General features: G+C 40.9%; 3 protein-coding genes and 1 pseudogene across 3 annotated transcripts; 3 read left to right on the top strand and 1 right to left on the bottom strand.

The window, feature by feature from the left end:
* The first annotated feature begins 4,441 nt into the window (after positions 1-4,441).
* Positions 4,442-5,022, top strand: LOC132555467 (uncharacterized). The gene has a single exon (XM_060219815.1). It carries the CDS (start codon positions 4,445-4,447, stop codon positions 5,012-5,014), a length of 570 nt encoding a protein of 189 aa, XP_060075798.1. The 5' UTR covers positions 4,442-4,444; the 3' UTR covers positions 5,015-5,022.
* Positions 5,023-5,608: 586 nt separating this feature from the next.
* LOC132555468 (uncharacterized) lies at positions 5,609-6,321 on the top strand. Its single transcript, XM_060219816.1, has one exon. It carries the CDS (start codon positions 5,626-5,628, stop codon positions 6,310-6,312), a length of 687 nt encoding a protein of 228 aa, XP_060075799.1. The 5' UTR covers positions 5,609-5,625; the 3' UTR covers positions 6,313-6,321.
* A 1,480-nt stretch (positions 6,322-7,801) lies between these two features.
* Positions 7,802-10,235, bottom strand: LOC132555464 (uncharacterized). Its single transcript, XM_060219812.1, has 3 exons — positions 10,136-10,235; positions 9,555-9,672; positions 7,802-8,981 (listed from the first exon to the last, which is right to left on the bottom strand). The coding sequence occupies exons 1-3, from the start codon at positions 10,233-10,235 to the stop codon at positions 7,802-7,804; spliced, it is 1,398 nt and encodes a 465-aa protein (XP_060075795.1).
* Positions 10,236-13,655: 3,420 nt separating this feature from the next.
* LOC132555463 (uncharacterized) lies at positions 13,656-21,287 on the top strand (annotated as a pseudogene).
* Positions 21,288-21,546: the final 259 nt, after the last annotated feature.

Raw genomic sequence — 21,546 nt, 5'->3', positions numbered from 1 at the left:
TATTACAGTGGGGTTCAGCAAATTCGTTGGTTGGCAAGTAGGCACAGATCACTAGCAGCTTTAGAGAAACATTATGCTGTTACAATTGATCACTTGGAACATGTTGGTCAGGGAACTGGGGAAGATTCTGCCAGGTCCACAGGGTTGCTAAGGGAACTCAAAACTGAAAAGTTTGTCAAATATTTGCATTTTATGATTGATGTAACTTCTGTTCTTAAGCACCTCAGTGAATGTTATCAGATAGATGAGCTCTTTATCAGTGATGTTGTCAGAAAGTTGGAGTTAGCTTCATGGGAGTTGTCCGAGCTGAAAGAGAATGGACCTGATACAGGAGAATTTTACAGCAAGTTTGTACAGAGTTACTCTGATGGGGTTTTCAAGTGTGGAAAGGAATCAGCTCAATCAGTTTCACTTACAAATAAAGGTGCAAACTTGATTGGGACATTCACAACATTTCTTGGGGAAGTTGTTCAGTAAATCAGTAATAGGTTTGGATCTTTACAGGACCCTCCTTATGCTGATTTTCAAGTGTTTGACCACACATTATGGCCTGTTGACCTTAATGAACTGAGAAGTTTTGGTAACAACCAAGTAGCCAATCTGACTGATCACTTCAAAGACTGCCTTTCTGAATATGACATAAATGGGACCTCTGCAGAGTGGCTAGATCTGAAGCTAAGGTTGAACAGGCAGCGGAGCTCACCCCCTCAGACAGTATATGCAAACTTACTGATGCTCAATCCAGATAATCTTCAGCATATATTAGCATTGGTAAACATAATAATCACACTTTCACCCTGCACAGCTGTTTGTGAACGAGCTTTTAGCTCAATGAACAAACTCAAGACAACATACAGGTCACAGATGAAACAAACAACACTTCAGAATGTAATGCAAATAAAACAGATGCAACAAAATGTTTCAACATTTGATGCAAATGAAGCAGTCAATATATGGTTATGTTCAGCAAAAACTCGCAGGTATGTGACAGGAAAATCTGATGATGTCAAAACTGTAACCAATGCTCCGGATGCTGCTGCTGAACCAACAGACCTACCAGAATTACCTCAGCTTGAGGATAGTGATAGCGATTCTGACTAATTCATAGAGTGACATTTTCTATGAGAGAGACAAATCTGAAATGATGACTAAACAAAACTGCAGTTCCTGTATAATTACAAGATATGATTATTAAAACAATGAAAACACATTAACACAGGTTTTGTTTACTTTTATGTAGAATTAAAAATTGCAAGTCTGAGGGACAAGTAATTTTTGTTCAGGGACGAGTGGTTCTCATGTGGCACTTGTCCCCCTTGGATGAGTGCTTTCAAAAATATTTTTCTCACCCTGACCATTCTGTAAAGCATGGACTGGACAAACCTTGTCATTCTTAGAGTGTGCTATCTTTTTGTCGAGTTTTCACCCTCACTGGAGGATGCAAATAAATAATTGTTAAGAAGAACTGTGTTATCTTACCTGCACAGGAATGATGATCTTTTGGATCAGTAACTGATGACGCATGCATATCCACGCAAGTCATCCAAGTGGTATTATACCGTTTATCACCAAATTCGCGAAGTGGCTTTAGTGAACGCTTATGTTGTGTACTGCCAGAAAACAGAATTACCGGTTGGCCAAACAGTGTTTAGGGAACAGGTCATCAGTGGATTATTACAGGGATTTGTTCGAAAGTCTTCTAGACGATGAAGACCATCCAACCTGGAACTTTCAGAGCGTTTGGTCGAACGTCACTTTGTGGGACAGTATGGAGATGCAAAATATAAACAAGACTATTATTTGCAGTAGCAGAACAGAAAATGGGTGGAAAAGAAAGCAAACAAACTATTAGTGCATTCAGTGCAATTTATCCATGTGTTGTGTACCTTGTCATGAAATTTACCACATGCAGCAAAATTATAGATGTGCTGCTGCTCATCGTGTTTATAATTTGTGATCAAAAGGAAAAAAGTTTGAAAGCAAACTAGCATAATTCATTTCTGGTTTTCATAAAGACTGTAAATACAAGCCAGAATTACTTTTAACAAAATTCTTCCCCAATTTCCTGTAACAGAGTGGAAAACACTCATTTGCTAAAAATATTTTATAAAAGTTTAACTTGCAAGTTATTGGTCTTATCATTAGAATTATATAATTTTGAATACATATTTAGAATCTGTATGCAATAAATGATTACTATTCCAAATTTGAAGTTAACATCTTTATTATTAGCCAAGGTATGCTTGTTTCAGTAATGCTGCCATTGTTTTCGGATATTTTCCGGAAAATATTTTGCGCTGAGCTGTACATTGTAAGAGATAATTGGCGCCGAAGGGGTTAATACATAGGTTAGAAAGTGTCCTAAAGACACAATGGTGTAACAAGAAACAAGAGGCCCATGGGCCTTAATGGTGATGTGAAATAAAATACAAGGTTCCAAATTTCGAACTTATTTCACCTGTATTTAAGGATCAAGGGCACTCAGCCACCACCGTGAAAGTGGGTTAATGTTATTCATTTCAACAAACTTCGTAAACCTTCATCCCAGCATGCTACAGACCAAATATCACCCTAGATGTTCTGGTTATTCAGAGGATGTTTCAAGTAACAAACTTTGGTCAGTGCCATGTCATGATCATTTCTTGCAAGTTTTGGCTCAATCGCACTGATGGAACTTGAGAAGAAGTCGAAAATGTGTTTTCAAGATTGCAGCCATCTTTGATTTCGGACCAACCAGAAATTAATAAACTTTGGTCAGGATCATGTCATGATCATTTCAGGTAAGTTTCAGCTCAATGAGACATTAGAACTTGAGAAGAAGTTGAAAATGTTTACGACAGACACGCCGGACAAAAGTCGATCGCAATAGGTCATCGGACCCTTCGACCTAAAAACAATTACTAGTGAAATGAATGGGTTGGTCAAAAGACTCCTAGATAGACTCCGATTGGGTGACTGAAGCTTGATATGGGGTTCTACGCGGTGCTTAAAAATAAGGATGGATCTCTACAATGACAAGATACTCTCACACTTCATTTTAGAACTCAACTGTTCCTATGATTAACTCATATCATGTTGAAAATGGACAAGATTCTTTGTGACCCCCTCTAGGCATCTTGGTGAGAGTCTTGAATGTTCATCACACTTGACCCCACTCGCCCAAAATCTAACAAATGCAAGCACCCTATTAACTTCTCATAATGGAAGAAGGATTGCAGTGTCAATTTATGTTGTTCTCCCTCCCTCGCTTTCAAGCCGGTGTGGAGCAAATCTGTGGAATTTACTTTAGACCCCTATCCCAGATAACCTGAAATGAACCTGTGGAATTTCACATTTCTGGACAATCAATGGTTAACATTGACCTAGCTAAAAGTGTTTATACAACAAGGCATGCATCGTTAGACAGGATGGGTCCTCTGTTCTCCCTAGCAAACAAGGCGCTTTCATAAATTTCCAACTCCAGACCCTCTGGAGTCCAGTCGACATCTATCCAAGGGAATATGACGTATTCAAGATCCCGGCAGTCAAGTCGCCCATTGAACTCTTTCAGGTTTCAGGTTGCGGAAGTTTTATGACGATATGAGGTCGCTTCATGTTGTTCACCGAGAGAGCCCGAGACACCTTAGTCGTCAACCATGATGAGAGGAAGTCACCAGAGAAGACGCACAATAAAGAATGTCATCCCTGCCAAGACTGTTCCCAGACACTGTCAAGAAAGGGGGATCTGTGTCAGTTATTGTGCGCCAGCACCCTGTGAAAGCGAAGGATATGACACCGCCAAGGCGCAGTTGTGTCAGCATGTCTAGGTGTAGTGCCATGGAAAAAGCAAAATCTCCTGAATGCCCGTACACGTTGGAGGATGCACAGATGGCTGTAGAAGTTGATACTACTATTGGTACCAACCCAGACGTTTCCCTTCAAACAGTGATGGTACAGACCAAGATGTTGTCACTGTTAAGCCGTTCTACACCCGTCAAGAGGACGTCAAACGGGGAAGAAATTTCTGAGACGCCAGTCGTGGACGGAGGAGGAGGCACATCATCACAGCACGTCACGACCAATGACGTGGGCATCCAGTGTTTCATGTCCGTGAAAAGGGGCACAGACAGGAAGAGACAACAACAAAGACCACCGTGGGACCGGATGGTGAGACGATTGTTACCAGATGTTTGTTTGATGTTTCGAACTTTTGATAGGAACAGATTAACTCCAGTCAGAGTTCAGATGTCAGATAATGAACATTCAGATTCAGACAGTAATACTAGCAGTGGCCTAATTGATGAGCAATTTTTAGAACAAAGCCAATTAACTGGCAACAAATTCTTAGTTTTCACTGATCCGTACATCCGGGCACTTCGATTGAACGCGGCCATCTTGTAGGTCAAGCGGAAAATCAGTGGGCGTTATTTTGTGTGCAAATTTTCGACCTTTGATGTCAACAAGGATGAGTGATTACAAACCTTCCAAACCGAAGCTTGCTAGTAAGGAACGTTACAGAGATACCCTGGATGTGATTTCTAAAGCCAGATATGACCAGAAAATCAGCATTATCGGTGGAAAGGACCCATACGAACTTACGAAGTCAGAATGGAGTGACGATGTCCACGAACTGCCTGCCATCGCATACCCAGATATCGTGAACTATTTAGTCAACACTCAAAGTGCTTACACTCTGGACAATTTGAAGGCTTATAAATCGCTAGAATCGTACAACTATTTCGTCAGTGGTTGGGTGAGAGATCTCGGTTCTGTGAAGATGGATAATGATTTACGCCTGATATCGGCACGAGTCCGCCATTCTCAGTGTATGAATGACTCACCATTACACCCGTGGTTGATGGCAGAGAATAACGGTAAGGTCATGGCTGCCCATTGTAACTGTATGGCTGGACTTGGCGAGTCTTGTAGTCATGTCGGTGCACTCATGTTTGCGCGTGATGCGTCAGTGAAACTCAAGAGATTCTCAGACAGTTACACAAGACAAGGCGTATTGGCTTCTCCCTTCCTCAGTTAAGAAAGTCAAAGGTAAGACAGTTCGGGAAATTGACTTCACCTCAGCCAAAACCAAGAAAACGAAGTTGGATAAATGTATTGCTAACGCATCTTTCACTCCACCTGTTAAAAAATCTGTCCCAGATGTTGCCAAACCAACAAGTGATGAACTCAGAACTTTATTTTCTGCGTTACACTCCTCTGGATCAAGACCAGTGTTGTTGTCTCTTATACCAGAGTATAGTGAACACTACATTCCAAATGTGCTGAGCAAGAAATATCCACTAGTCTTGTCAGAATTGCAGGATGAGAAATATGTAAATGTAGACAAGGAACATTTGCTAAAACATTGCGAGGAAGTTATGAAAGACATTACGATTGAACCAGAGGAAATCAAAAATGCTGAAGAACTTACACGCGAGCAAGCAAAGAGCCGTGAATGGCATCGATTCAGAACTGGACGAATAACTGCGTCACGGATGAAGAACGTGTACAAGACATCAGTGGACAACCCTTCACAGAGTTTAGTGAAGTCTATTTGCTTGCTATCCGAACGTGAACAAGTTCACAACAAAGGCAACAAAATGGGGATGTCAGCATGAAAAAGAGGCGCTCAAGTCGTACACCCAACTGATGCAAAAGGACCATGAAAACTTCAGTGTACGGGACAGTGGATTTGTCATTAGTGAGAAATATCCCTTTATTGGAGCCTCACCAGATGGTATTGCTTCCTGTGACTGTTGTGGTGAAGTATGTATTGAAATCAAGTGTCCTTATTGTAAGAGGGATTCAGTTATTAAAGACTCACTGGATAGCAACTTCTGTCTAGAAAAGCATGGGGACCAGCTTAGATTAAAAAAGACCCACCAATATTACTACCAAATCCAGCGTCAACTCTTTGTTTGTGAGAAAGAGTACTCAGACTTTGTTGTGTGGACAAATGTGGACTATCATGCAGAGAGAATAGATGTAGACCAGGAACTTTGCAAGGAAATTGTGAAGAAGTCGTCGACTTTCTTTTTGAGGGCGATATTACCTGAATTGATCGGAAAGCTATACTCTCGTCCTTTGGCTACATCATCTATCATTAACTCTGCGGAACAAAGAACAGACATTTCTCCCAGTGTAAGTGTACAGGACACCAGTGAAGATTCGAACAGGTTGATATGTGTGTGTCAGTCTGTATACAACCCAGATACAGATTCTGTAATTGGATGCGACAATGAAAACTGTCCCTATGTATGGCTCCACTTCAAGTGTGTAAAAATTAAGAGAATACCAAAAGGTGACTGGTTTTGTCAAGAGTGCAGAAAAATGTGATTCAAATGAACGTGAACGTATAAATATGAAATCATGCATGATGATCATTCAATTATTACAATATTAAATGGTAGTATCTAAGGATTAATTGATGGAATTATTACTGTAATATATATAATCCTGATGTCCAGCTATATATTATTATTGGTTTAGCTTGTTTTCAGGTCCTTACATCTATCAGTAGGAATTATAGTAAAGATTTATCTTCCGATGATCATGTACATTGTACCTTCTCTTCTGAACTAAGATTAATTGTACAATTTCATCATGTAAAATTTATCTGGGGTATTTAGTCTATTAAATCTGAAAAAGATATATTTTTCTTGTGTTTTTATTTTTGTTTTATAACAATGTGATTTTTGCCAAGGAGAAAAAAAATGTTTCATCTTTCCTAGTAGCTGCTATCTACTACTCGCTTACATGTACGAGCAAATTTATGTGAATCAATCCTTATCTTTAATGCCTATTGTCAAATTGTTCTCCAAGGGAAAAAAAAAGCCTGACATCTTTTTTAATAATTGTGATGATGACCTCTCCATGCCATTCAGAGAGCATTCAGAGTAAATGAAACCCCATTTTTTTTGCCTGAGGACTGACCGGTCTGTGCTGTCGTTGGTTGTGTCCTTGGCAAGACACTTTACCCTAATTTCTTTTGATGACATACGACGGGCCTCCCGCGTGTTGTTCAGTGAGGTAGTCACAAACTACTACAAGGAGACCCCCGCCTCAAAATGACCTTGGCTGTTCACAGGGCGATAAACACAACAAACAAACAAATCTAGGTTTTGCTGATTGCTGGTTTTTAAGAATTGTTGTACATGAATTATGAAATTGACCATGCACACTCTCTGGAAAACTTGGCATAACACTTAAATGTAATACTATTCTCTACAAGATTATTCCTAGATTTTGTTGAGGGACTCCGATTTGCTGGAATTGCCAGTACTTAAATTTAATCTTGTCAGACAAAACTTTTCTACATCAAGACAAGCACTGATTCATGTGAATATCCTCAATTTCCTCCCACACCAACTGAATAATTCATAATGAGGACAATGTATAATACAAGAATACAAGTCAATGGTTTTAATATTTCAGAATCCTGTACATGTTTATTAATCATATGTTTATCACTTTCTTACATTTCCTCAAAATACAGGTTAACAAATAAACAGCTTTTATCAACTTGTGACTACACTTAGTTGTACAGTACATTTAGTATTACAAGTAATTATCACAGACAATCTCGCATAAATTAACATTTCTATCACAGAAAACTGAAATTGTGACTTTACCTTTCCAGTACAATATTACATGCAGGGACTGATTTTGCTGACCAGTATAAAATTTAACAATCTGTAACTGATTGTGTAACAAAGCCAGTTAAACAAGATACAATAAACACTAGAACTAATGTACATCACATTAATATCACAGATCATTTTTTAGATATTATACTGAACCATAATATATGTTAAGCAAAGTCAGGTCAATTGAAAGGTACAACAGAATCACATAGATTTGTCAGAGCACAGCAAACTGTAACTATCTTGTCCACTAATGGCACTTCTTCATGATCACTTTGTAAATAGTCAATGGGTAGTGTTCCTTTGAGAATAGTGTATTTATTGCGCACAAGTCCAATCACTCGTTCTACATGTATCCTGACATGGGCGATTTTCCTGGTCTGTTCTACTTCCAAGGCTGACAACTGTTTTTTTCCTTTTGTGAAAGCTGGGATTTTTACCTCGGCACACTTCAATCCTACACTTTCTGCAATGTCAAAACCACGATCTGCTAAAACTAGATCACCTGGTAACAAGTGTTGTAGTAAGTCACAATTTTCAGTAATCTGTTTGTCACTGGTTCGTCCACCCCAGCCTGGTGACAGGAATGACACAACTCCTTGTGGTGTAACACCAATAAGAAACTTGATGGTATTATGATGTTTATAATTCGACCAGGTTTCAGCACGAGCAAGAAGATTTGACGGTCTTTCGATAAAAATCTCGAAACAATCTATGATAACGGCAACTTTAAGACCAAAGTTCTTTCTAAACTCCATGGGCATAGTAGATCTCAACTGTTCTCGGTCGGGCCACATGATTAGATCTTTCATTCTAACATACATGATATGTATAACACGGTTGAATGTTCTGGATACTGTTGATGCAGATACACCAAATCGGTAAGCTAAATCTTGCACACTCAGGTCTAGTCGAAGCTTCATCAGCACCAAAAACAATTTCTGAAAGTTTGTTAAAATATTTCTGCCGTTGCCACTGATGTGTGGATCCAAAAAATTGAATAATGCCATCAGGCTTAAATATCCAGGAAGACCTGTGAAATATTTCACCTTCTCATCCTTGTCTTTTAGAGACTCTGGTGTGATGTCCTGCTCTTGTAACTTCTTCCTTAAATCCAAGTTTTCAGTGGTCAGATTTTGGTGGTCCTCTCGGATCTGGTCTACACTTGGTCCTTCTGTCTGTTGATCAGTACTTCTTGGGTCAAGCTTACCCATCAAACGAAAAGTATACGTTTTACTAGTACTACATGGTATGGTCACATCTGATGGGCTTGCAGTGAGAACAGGATCTGCCAGTTCCAGCAAAGTCTCTGCTGCAGAGTATTTAATCCTCTTGTGTTGTCTCTCCAGAGCTCTGGAATATCTAAAATTACACAAGACAAAATAAAATTTCATAGTGCAGCTGCTTACACATTTTATTTACAAGAATGTATGTACCTGGTACCAATAACTTGTACCATATACAATTCATTTGATAGATAAAGAATTGATAGTAATGATATACACTTTGGTGTTCTGATGACCCCAATTGGAAATAAGCTTTTTCACTTATATCCAAGGTTTCATTTGGACATTACTACTTTTCTGAGATACAATTGTAAATTTAAGCGAGAGTGTCTATAATAAATAATAATTACTTGTGATACTTATAAATGTATTGTGTGTTATATAATCTTTTACCCGGATAAAATATTATGATGTTCACATTAAAATATATAAACTAGGAAAAAATATATGTACACATGTAATAACTAATGACAAAAAAAACACAAAAAACAAAATACAGAATTAGCTACTAAAGATTACAATCTAATTAATCTATTTGAAAACATGTATTACTAGAAACTAAGCAATGGGAAAATTTACAGAGAACATGTTACCACAAAATAAATGAATGATAATAATTAGAATAGGCCTAGTTAGAGTTATAATTTACCTTTCTAACGATGTTGGGGAACAGGTGTTTGCTTTCTCCTCACCAGATCTTGCAAGACCAAGTTTCAGGGAAGGTGCCCAGTCAGGATGACTTTGGTTGTACAGATCTAATGGTTTTCCTGAAAAAAAAAACAGAGTTATTTTAATGATGATTCGAGCTAGAACACAGTTTTTATCATGATCTTTTTCAATCAGTAATAAGTTATAGAGCTACAATACAGTACATCCTATGACTATGTAACGTCAATGCGTCCTTCAACAAATCAAGTTATTAAAATTAACGTTAATACCTTATGCATGGAAACGTTACAGATAATACACACACACAAGTATAGTGGTTTAAGAATGTATATATATGCTGTTTACAGAGACATGGGTCATTGAACGCACGTTGTTTGTGTTTATGCGTGCTGTAGCTTTCCAACCTCAGAGTAAAACATCTCAAACGATTTTTATAACAGGTAAAGAAGCTCATGTTAGCCAATGTAATTAGTGATAAATATACCTGAAACGAAGTGATCTGAGCAAACTTTAGAATATTTCGTTGGTGTCCAGTCTTTCCTTGCTATTGCGTCTTCTCGCCTTGTGTTGTGATAATAGCCGGAATCGCATGAAAGGAACGTTTAACAACACCCTGGGAAGAACGGTTGTGACAGTCGTACACGACACAAACGTTTACCATAGCTGAAATAGCTTGTTTAGTTTGTCCAAATAATGATACCACGATGAATATTTATAGAAATAACTTTGACCTACAAGATGGCGGACGGAAGCATTATGGGTAGAGTTGTGACGTCACGAGAAAACTAAGAATACAAATTCAGATTTTTGAACACATCTTTTACTAGTTTCAGTGACATTCCACTTCCAGTTACATCATTTCCATCAGAGGACATATCTCTTCCAAATTATCCAACTACTAGTAATGAATTTATTTTTTCAAGGATAATTGACAAAGATTTTGAAAATTTTGAATCAGGAATTCACCTCCAATGCTGTATTTCTAAAATTAGATTATCCTATATCCTAGTCGGAAAATAGCTGCTTTTCATCTTCCCCGCAAAGGACCTGCATTAACATGGTTCAATTCTTTGACAGAACAGGATAATTGGGACAGTATCCTACATCTTTTTAAACAGCGCTTTCTTATTGGATATTCAAATGGTCCAGCGATGCTTTTAGAGTCTGAGAACTTTACAAAACTTGTTCTCCTTCCTGGTCAGCCAATAGAGGATCATCATTGCCAGGTAGTTGAGAAAGGGGAGATCATTGGGAAACCAAGTTTTGAGGTTCTATCAAAATTTATTAGTGGTCTGCCAAACAAATTAGCTTTTTTGTTCGTGCTGGATCACCAACAGACATAACAGCTGCCTTGAACTCAGCAAAAATGGGCGAGATCTGTTGATATTGTTACCACAGTGAGGGTGTAATTGTAGCGACGCGTGGGTCGCTTCGTGTCGTTTTTCCGGAATTTAGTACAACCCTGTCCGAGGAAGCGAGGAACTCTGGGAGAAAAAGTGATGTCGCAGCCTCTTCCTTTGGAGGCCAAGATACGATAGGTCGGTATTGAAATTCGGGCAGGGTAATCTGTTAGATTTTTGTGTTGTCAGCGCCCATCTCTTCCCTAAAATGTTATAAAATGGTTTACTAAACATCAGTTGCCACCTACAACCCGATAGGTTTGATTTCCGACCGTGTATTTTGGTATATTTTTCGATTTATGCGGACTTAAGTTTTGGCTGGAACCTTGTGTCGTGATTGAGGGGAACGTTCGCTAGCTGTTGAAATTTTGTTAAATAGTGGATAATTCGAGAATTGGTATTCTCGGGGAGTAGTTTTCTCCCGTTCGGTGAGGCTGATTTTTGTGTGCCCCCCTTGCCAAGACGAACGTAGGAGAAGGCGGTAGTGTTGAGTTGGACTTTGTAAATTTGGAGTCGGTCACGTGGCGGAGATTTGTCCGTTCGGCGAGGTTTGAGACTCGCCCCGAGGAACGGTGTCAGATTCCGTGGGCCGAGAGTTAATTTAGCTAGAGAATTTCGACAACCACGACATTGGTTCCTGCCTGATAGTTAGTTTAGGTAAAAGTGTTTATTTCAGGTGGCTTCTGTACATTGTTAGGGTTAATTAGAAACACTCACTGAGCCGGTTAAATGTCTTTCATGCTAAACTTTACTCTTGTAAAATATATAATAAATTGTTGAATCTGTTTAATTCTTCTCGTCATTATTGCCAGTACTTGGTCGAAATTTGTTTGTGAAATCTGCAAGCGAAAGCGGCAGTCGAACCCATTGGGCACTTTTATTATTGTAACTACAGAGGTGACGTCCGCGGTGCGGCCACTAGCGGGTCGCGAGACGTCGTTCGTTACAATTGGAACCTCCGGCGGGACAGGTGCTAAAAAGATACCATTAGGAGTATAGGGAAAATTAAGGTTTAAAGGTCAAGATAAGTTATAAATAATTCTATCTGAAATTGGTTCGACTGTTTGATAACTACTTCTATTAAAAACTTAGTCATTAAGTGCTGGCAATGATGGCGGAGGGCGGTGAGTTTAATTTTGATATTCCGGACTACGGAATACAGATAGAATCAATGCGCCAAAGATTAGATGAGCTGTTGTGTAGGAGCGAAACGCGTGGAAGGCGGCCGGCTCGTGAAAGGGAAGGGGTGGGCGATGGCAAAATTGGGGAGGCCGCCCAAGATACGGGGTCCCCTCGCGGCCTAGGCCAAGGTACGAATAGGGAGCCCTCTAGCTGGAGTCCTTCAAGGATTAGGTTTAGTACACCCCTTGCTGGCTCGACCCCTAGATCAAGACCCGGGGCAGCCCCTTCGCAGGCGACTCGGCCCCAGTCGCCCCAGTTAGTTCCCCTGCCCAAACCCATAGTTGTCCCGGAAGCTTATAATGGCCAGGGTAGTTATAAAGATTGGTTTACACACTTTGAGGCTTGCAAGACCATTAACGCTTGGACAGAGGCTCAAGCTTGCCAATTCCTGGCTGTGAAACTCAAGGGTACGGCCCTTAGGGTATATAGTGATCTAACCCCCACAGAGCGCTTAGACTATAAAAGTGTGACGTCGGCACTTAAATCCAGATTTGACCCCGAGAGGGATGTGGGTGTGTACTGGGCCCAGCTTCGGGGAAAAACTAGGAAGAAGGGGGAGTCATTATCCGAGTTGGCTGGGTATATCCAAAGGATAGCGGCTCGGGCCTATCCAGACTCTGATCAGGAGACGCGGAGTATTATTGAGATCCAACATTTTATCGATGCGCTGGACAATCGGGAGGTCCAGAAACAGCTAAGAAGGAATAAGCCTTCCAGTTTAGCAGAGGCCGTTCGTATGGCCCTTGATGAGGAGAGCTATGATCGGATAGGCGGGTCTGCTAGGATACCCCAAGCGGGGGGGGGGGGGGGGGTCGATAGCTTAACAGAATCCCCCGTTGTAGAGAGGGAGGAGGCTCGGACCTCCGAGCAAGAACAAATAGCCACTCTTGTTAAGAAGATAGAGGCGTTACAGGCCCGATTTAATAGGGATAGGGATTATCGTAGGGGAGATCAGCCACCCCCCCGTCAGGGAAATTACTATGGCCAGGCTCAGAGGGGGCCTCAGTGCTTCAGGTGCTCTATGTCGATCGGGCGTCCGCGCTAAGTTCGGCATCAATATGGCGACGTCGGGGGAGCCTGTGGGCAACTCCGGACCGTCGAGTGGGGAGGCGTCGTAGACGGCCTCCCGACTGGATGCGGTCCGGGGCCTATGACCTCACCTGATTGGCCCTTCAGTACATTTATTTGTGTAGGTTAGGGAAGATGTCTGTATAGTAATTTAGATTATGTAGATCCTGTCTGAACTATACTTGTTTTATCTTTCATGTAAAATGGTGCTCTTGACACCCCCTGACCTGGGGGAGGGATAAAGACAGAAGAGGATGACCCGGGCCCCTGAAACTGCCGGCGACCTGTCCATTGGTGAATCGGTATAACGTTCATGCAGTGCTGCGGCTGGATACGTCCTGGGAGACTCTCGCCCTCCAGGAACCTTTGGTATTTGCAATGATACAGTTTTCTCTTATGTGCGCGGGTGATTGAACATTGGGATAGCCACCATGGACCCCTGGGGTGGTGGCCACACCCCAGACGTGGCAGTGACCCCCAAATACCTACTCGGAGACCTGGAGACAGGAAGACGTCCCTGGCGGTGAGAGACCTCCACACCCAATCAGGAGAACTTTCGTTTCTGGTGGTAAATAACTGTATGCGCGCAACTCGAGGACAGGTAACCAGGGGCCCGTGGGACACCAGAGTCGACGTCCACAACAAATTTCCCTCCCCCAGGGAAGCGTGTCAGACACATCTTTAAACATTACGGACATTAGTGACTTAATTGAGTAGGATGTGATGTTGTATATAGACCAAATTGATTCGTCCTAACCTCCTGTTTCCTCTTCTCTCTTCCCTAGATTTCGCCATGAACAGATTTGTTTCGGGAAAGGTTGCCCTTATTGGACACAGTTATATTACCAGACTGGAGAACCAGGTTAGGAGGGAGTGGGAGGGGAGGTTTAGAGAAAATTTGGGGTTGCAGGGGGTGGAGGTGCGGTTCTATGGGAGGGGGGGGGGGCGAATATCTGGACGCTATGGAGGTTGGTAGATGACATGATGGCGGGGGGGTTTAGGCCGGGGGTGGTGATATTACAGATCGGGGGGAATGACATTAGTAATCGGGATTTCAACATAGCACAGTTTATGGGGTTATTCAGGGGGCTTTTGGACAGGTTAGATAAATGGGGGGTGGCCAGGGTGGCGGTCATGAAGGTGTTTCTGCGTCTGCGCCCTCGGTCGGTGACCCCGGCGGAGTATGCTGCGCGGCGGGCCCGCCTTAACCTAGCCCTCAATTTCAAGTTGCGGGAGCGGGGCTTGGATTTGGTGGTCCGCCGGCGGCTGCTGTCTCCGGGGTTGCTGGGCGACGGTGTGCACCTGAACCCCACAGGGATGCGGAGGTACCTGCATGAGATCCGCCACCTGGCCATCCGGGAGTTAAGACGAACGTAGGGTAGGGACTGAACTTGGACTGGGGGGGGGGGGGGGGGTCCTGTAAATTCTAGATGTGGGGGGGGGGGGGTGGTTCTAGGTAGAGGCAGGGGAGCATGGGAACAGGAAGGGAGGAGACAGCGAGTTAAGATAGAGTGATAGGAATTTATAAGTTGGTGTCATGTTATAGGTAGTACAAGTCGGGCCAGGTGTTCAAGGGGAGATAATTGGGCAAGTAGTTTAGGTAGCTGGGATAGAGGGGGAGGTCCCTTGGACGGGGTTGGTCAGGGTGGCCAGAGTTGATACGACCAACACTTTCGATTAACCTTGTCCTGACTCCCCCATAGTCAAAATTCATAGGGTGGGTTATTCGGCTTGATAGGTTAGATAGGTTTACAGTTTGGTTGGGTTAGAAAGGGAGGTCACCGGGTAGGGGCTGGTCTGGGTGGCCAGAGTTGATACGACCAACACTCAAGATTAGCCTTGCCTTGACTCTCCCAGGGTTCAAAATTGATGGGGTGGGTTATTCGGCCTGGTAGGTTAGTTAGGTTGGCTTCGAGTGGGGCTCTAGTCCTTGTGGCTAGAGTTGATACGACCAACACTTGGGCGGAGCACCATTCACAGCCATTTAGTTAGAATAGGGGAGGGTGTCCGAATGCCTGGACCGGCTTAATTTAGTCATATGTTAGTATAGGGTGGCTTCCCCAGTGATAGCTGTGGGTAGGGGGGAAAAACTCTTGGCCGCCGGAGGAGGAGCAGAATATTTTTTTCAAGTTTGCTAATTTTATATATGTCATATATTTTTGTTATTTTTATTTTTGTTATACAAGTAAATACCTCTGAGAGGAAATCATGTTGCCACCAAGGAGATGGTGATTATGGAGGTATTGCCCCTTAGCCAAGAACCTGACTAGTGCTAATACGGGTATTTCTGTTCAAAATGGGGGGTTTCTGAAGTCTGGAATGATGAATTTATATATTTTCATTCGACTGTGGTAATAATATTGAGGTACCACTAATAGACTAGTAATGATCATCATGATAGCCAGTAGTGAAATTCGAACATGGAATGTAATGATTAAGCAGCAGCCATAACTAGTCGGGTTCTTCTATATTGTAAACTGTAGTTCAAATTGTTATAATGTAATGTACACAGTAAAATTGTAACTGTACTCTCTGAATATTTTTCTTGGTTCCAGTTAAACTTGTTGAGATAAAAATGTAAAAATTCGATTGTTTGGAGATGACAGTAATGGCCCACAGTGTATCAATTCAAATTATACTAATCAAATAATGTACTGTTATATTGGCTGCTAGCCTGAATTATCTGTAACTTAAGCACTAGGAATGATTACCATGAACATTATGCACTTATCTTAGAAAGATGTTTAAAATATGCTCAATTGTGCTCATCTGTGCTTAAACAACCATTACCATGTACATCTGGTGCTACTCATAGAAAAAAAATGCTCCAAAGATGCTTAAAATATGCTCAAGTGTGCTCATCTGTGCTTAACAACTATTACCATGTACATCGGGTGCTACCCATAGAAAAATGCTCCAAAGAGGCTTAAAATATGCTCAAGTGTGCTCATCTGTGCTTAACAACCATTACCATGTACATCTGGTGCTACTCATAGAAAAATGCTCCAAAGATGCTTAAAATATGCTCAATTGTGCTCATCTGTGCTTAAACAACCATTACCATGTACATCTGGTGCTACTCGTGGAAAAATGCTCAAAAGATGCTCGCAAATGCTCAATGATGCTTAACATGCTTAGGGATGCCAAAAACTTTCCTCACAGTGGAGAGAATGTAAATTGTGTCTACAGCCTGAAGAGATCAGGAGTTGTTGTGATTGAAAGTGTTCAGAAACTGAGTTAACTGCACCTTGAGAACATCTGCTTAAAATTATAAATTTTATGGTGCTTCCCAGAACTTTAAACATTCCAGACAAACAACCATGTGAGGACAAGGACTGTCATGACCCATTATTTTATGGGAAGCACATATTTGTAATATTGATTACTTACTGTTGAAGTTTGGCAATAATTATTTGCTGACGCTCCAGGAGTTGCACCAAAGTAAAAAAAAAAAAATCTGATCATACAGTTGTGACTCTTAACTAAATTACAATTGAGCAAGACTTTATATAAGTGACATTTAGATACCAACCAATTTATCTTTAGTAGATTGTAATTTAAAATTGTACAAGCAATTATAGTAATAAAGACTTGGGCCGAGTCATCTGGAAATTGAGATTATGTGTAATAATGCCAATATTTTTGTATTGTAATTTTAAACTTCATGCTATAGGGGCCTGCCTCCATTGGGTATTATTTTCAAATGGTGAAATTTTGTTGTATGTAAAGACATGAAATGTCATTCAAATTTATTGGCCAGTGAGGAAATGATGGTACTTAATCAAATGCAATAGTTCATTATTATTATTAATATTATTATTATTATTGTGAGTCGAGTTGGATGTGGCAATTGATAGCACATGGCTAATCTTTTAATTTTAAGTTCAGTTCCGAGAAGTTTGGGCGGCTTTGGCCCACCTGGTTTGTCCTGTGGACCACGTGTTGTTTCAACAGCAATCCATGTGGAACCATCGTTGGCCAGCCTGGTGATACATTACCATTATGGGTGACAAACCTTAACTAGGTCAAAGGTCAAGGTCGGGGTTTGTCTTTCACTGGTGGAATTGTGGCAAGACATCATGAGATAGAAAGGATCAGAGGTAAAGGAGCCAAGGTCACTAGGTCAAAGGTCGATATTGCCGAATAAAGGTCAAGGTCGAGGTTTATGTCGTTCACTGGTGGAATTGTAAGACATCCTGAGAGGAAATGAGTCATAGTCAGTCGAGTCCAAGGTCATTGGACCAAAGGTCAATATTACCAGGACAAAGGCCATTACTTAACATAGAAATATTTTACGGATTTTGAAACAGTAAGTTGAGTCTCGGCTACGCGGTCGTAGCCTGCCCGGGTGGTTGGAGGGTGTGTAGCGACGCGTGGGTCGCTTCGTGTCGTTTTTCCGGAATTTAGTACAACCCTGTCCGAGGAAGCGAGGAACTCTGGGAGAAAAAGTGACGTCGCAGCCTCTTCCTTTGGAGGCCAAGATACGATAGGTCGGTATTGAAATTCGGGCAGGGTAATCTGTTAGATTTTTGTGTTGTCAGCGCCCATCTCTTCCCTAAAATGTTATAAAATGGTTTACTAAACATCAGTTGCCACCTACAACCCGATAGGTTTGATTTCCGACCGTGTATTTTGGTATATTTTTCGATTTATGCGGACTTAAGTTTTGGCTGGAACCTTGTGTCGTGATTGAGGGGAACGTTCGCTAGCTGTTGAAATTTTGTTAAATAGTGGATAATTCGAGAATTGGTATTCTCGGGGAGTAGTTTTCTCCCGTTCGGTGAGGCTGATTTTTGTGTGCCCCCCTTGCCAAGACGAACGTAGGAGAAGGCGGTAGTGTTGAGTTGGACTTTGTAAATTTGGAGTCGGTCACGTGGCGGAGATTTGTCCGTTCGGCGAGGTTTGAGACTCGCCCCCAGGAACGGTGTCAGATTCCGTGGGCCGAGAGTTAATTTAGCTAGAGAATTTCGACAACCACGACATTGGTTCCTGCCTGATAGTTAGTTTAGGTAAAAGTTTATTTCAGGTGGCTTCTGTACATTGTTAGGGTTAATTAGAAACACTCACTGAGCCGGTTAAATGTCTTTCATGCTAAACTTTACTCTTGTAAAATATATAATAAATTGTTGAATCTGTTTAATTCTTCTCGTCATTATTGCCAGTACTTGGTCGAAATTTGTTTGTGAAATCTGCAAGCGAAAGCGGCAGTCGAACCCATTGGGCACTTTTATTATTGTAACTACAGAGGTGACGTCCGCGGTGCGGCCACTAGCGGGTCGCGAGACGTCGTTCGTTACATAATGTTGCCTCCCACCTCTTCTACAATTCCTCCACCCCAAGTTGTAAAGAGGTTGTCCTTAAAGTTATCCTTTTCTCAGAGGTTTGTGAAACTCTTAAATAATTCCGTAATGTGTTTCTCATTTCTTCCCTCTCGGTCTGCATTCGTCACAACAAGGGTCATCATCATGCTGATACCAAAACCTTGCACCTCCCATGTTTATATCACAAACATCATGATGAAGCGATAATGTGTCATAGCTGTATTTGAGTTATATCTTTGAATAGGATTATCACACGGATCATTTTTATGGAATACATATGCATCAACCAGGTTGAGACAATTCGTCATTTCAACAGTACTGCCCACGCTAGGGTAGCCTGGAGTGAATGTGGTCGAAATATACTCTCTTCTTCAGTTACTTCGTCACAATTGCGGTGTCTATTCCAACAAGTAAAAACTTGATGATATCTATGTGTCAGGCGTTATGTCATCAAATCCAATCACAGTTCGTATCTTGAGGACAGATTGACATAAATTAGTATAACTTAAAGCCTATCGAAAAGCTGGTAACTTGAGATCAAATGGGCCGCAATTTACAGGTCAAATCGGACACTTTTTCAGTTGTGGGTTTCTGTATGTTGCCATAGATATCGGTTGGTTGGGCATTGAGAAGTAAGACCTCTGTAGTGTGCAGTTCCTGTATTTAAACAAAACACCAGAGCCAAACGTTGTGGCTGTTTACATGTTGTATTAACGAAGAGACGCACAGACAGACGTCGTATTAATCGACTTTTGCGTACGAGACAGACTAACCAACATATAGCGACTAGACCGAGCACACCGATCACTACAGGACATTACAGTTCAGTGCAGCTTTTCACAAAAATTCTTACGATCGATATTACCCTTAAGTGAAAAGTTACTTTTTTCTTCCGTTTCTCCTGTATACATATGCTAACAATCATGACAATAATATTTGTGGGTGCCATTTCAGTATTTATTACCTATTTTCTGCAATAAAAATTCATCAAATAATTAAACATCGGAGTTTTTTTTTCATTGAATGTTTTAATTAGGAATTCAGAAATTCATTGCCTGAAAATTTTGTGACTATAATTTTCTGATATCAGAAGATATTTTATTCATTTACAAAATTTTGCGCTTTTTGGCAAAGGGAGAATTCCTGTCGGAGGTTGGTGACCTCCATGGAATATCCATAGCATTAGTATCCAAGATCATCTATTCTGTTTGTTCAGCTCTTTGTGATAAACTTGACAACATCAAATGATGATCTGAACAGAGTCAAAGATGGATTTTATAACATAGCTAGCTTCCCTAATGTTGTGGGGTCCATTGATGGTACGCAGATACCTATCCAATGTTGTGGGTGGTGTTGGGGAATACACGGTGCTTGGCTTGTGAGAGGTTAAAACACACAAAAAGACCATTTCCATTACCATGCGGTTACCGCCGTTTAATCAACCGGAAATCAACATAATAATAATAAACATATAAACAAAAGGACCCGGACACTGGGTCAAATATCCGGAATGAACAAAATAATCTGAAACAACCTGACCAGTCATATAGGTGTATATAACACTAAGGAATGTCTGGGGAAGAAGAACCGAACTTCATCTGTCGTAAACGAATCCCAGCTATCAATGTGCAGGGAGTTGTGGATGCCAATCTTCGGTAAGTTTGCATGTCCAGTGTCCGACTGTTCTGCATCATAAACTTTCTACATTTTATACTTCTCAAAAAACATTGCACCGATTTTGATTAACTATTACAAAAACCTTCCTTAGGCAAAGGTCCAACAAAATTGGGAATTATATGCTCCTCATCCCACAGATACTTAGTAGTGGGGACTAAAGGGGTAAAGTTTGACCATACATGAATTTGATTTAGTAATACACTGTATTTAATTTAGTACTTTTTTTTTACAGTTTTACCAACATTGTGGTTAGGTGGCTTGGAGCAACCCATGAGGCTTTCATTTTTCTGGTCTACGAAATATAATGGAAAACATGAATGGTTGGCTCTTGGGAGACTCGGGGTATCCTTTAAAAAGATGGTTGTTGACTCCTTTTGGTGCCACAGGGAATCCACAGGAAGAGAGATACAACAAAGCTCACTGCTCTACTAGGAACACTGTGGAAAGAGCCTTTGGAGTGATTAAGAGCAGGTTCAGGTATATTCAGGATAAAGAAATACAATTCTATGGAATAAATTATGCAAAAAAATAATGGTTAAGTGTCAGGGAGCAAATGTCGTGGTGCGGCATCTGTCCAACTTTTCCATTCAAATGATTTCTTAATTACCTAAAGATATTGGGTGTGTGTCACAGTATGCTGGTATAAAGGGTTACCAAGTTTGCTCAAATGGAGTAAATGAATTAAATTAATTTAAAGTGCAGATGAACGATACAGACCCATTGAGCCTCTTTTCCTTTGTATCCTTTATTGCTTTGAAGAATGTTAAGCTGTACAATGATTTTAAACTTCTTTAAAGCAAGATAGCATTAATTGATTCACCATAAGTCATACTTTTCATACCCGTAAGAAATTGATATTTTTTTCACAGATGTTTGCACAAAACAGGAGGATGCCTGCAATTTAGGCCAGCAAAGAGCATCAGGATAATTGAGTGCTGCTTTAGACTGCACAATAAAGCCATCAACGAAAGAATCCCTTTGGGTGCAGATGGGCCAGTAGTACACCTGTACAACAACAACATTGCATACCAAGGAGGGGAAAAGATGGCGATATTTATTGAATAGCCAACTATCTGCTAAAAAATGCTATAACAATTTTCTCATTTGCCAAAACCAATAACAGGGAAACTGAAAATGGGGATATGAATGATTGAAAATCAAATGACTGTCCAGGCTAAATTTTCACATCTAGTAATTCAAGTGCAGTTGTAGATTTCCTCTGTAGCTGTAGCATGTCCTCCTGCTGCTCCAGTGATTTCTCCTGCAGCTTGATTTTCTTTTCTTTATACTCTTTCAAATACTTGAACTTCTCTTTCTCAAGAAG

Source organism: Ylistrum balloti, unplaced genomic scaffold (genome assembly GCF_031769215.1).
Source record: "Ylistrum balloti isolate Yb309-2 unplaced genomic scaffold, AGI_CSIRO_Ybal_v1 Utg370492, whole genome shotgun sequence".
NCBI lineage: Eukaryota > Metazoa > Mollusca > Bivalvia > Pectinida > Pectinidae > Ylistrum > Ylistrum balloti.
The sequence above is the reverse complement of the archived record's forward strand: the minus strand, read 5'-3'. Positions and strand labels throughout refer to the sequence as shown.

Excerpts from the sequence above, each read along its gene's own strand:
- LOC132555467 (XM_060219815.1), top strand. The coding sequence starts at position 4,445 with ATGAGTGATTACAAACCTTCCAAACCGAAGCTTGCTAGTAAGGAACGT.
- LOC132555468 (XM_060219816.1), top strand. The coding sequence starts at position 5,626 with ATGCAAAAGGACCATGAAAACTTCAGTGTACGGGACAGTGGATTTGTC.
- LOC132555464 (XM_060219812.1), bottom strand. The coding sequence starts at position 10,235 with ATGGTAAACGTTTGTGTCGTGTACGACTGTCACAACCGTTCTTCCCAG. Across the intron at positions 9,673-10,135 it reads GGCTATTATCACAACACAAG|GAAAACCATTAGATCTGTAC; the intron begins GCGAGAAGACGC and ends TTTTTTTTTCAG. Across the intron at positions 8,982-9,554 it reads TCCCCAACATCGTTAGAAAG|ATATTCCAGAGCTCTGGAGA; the intron begins GTAAATTATAAC and ends GTGTAATTTTAG.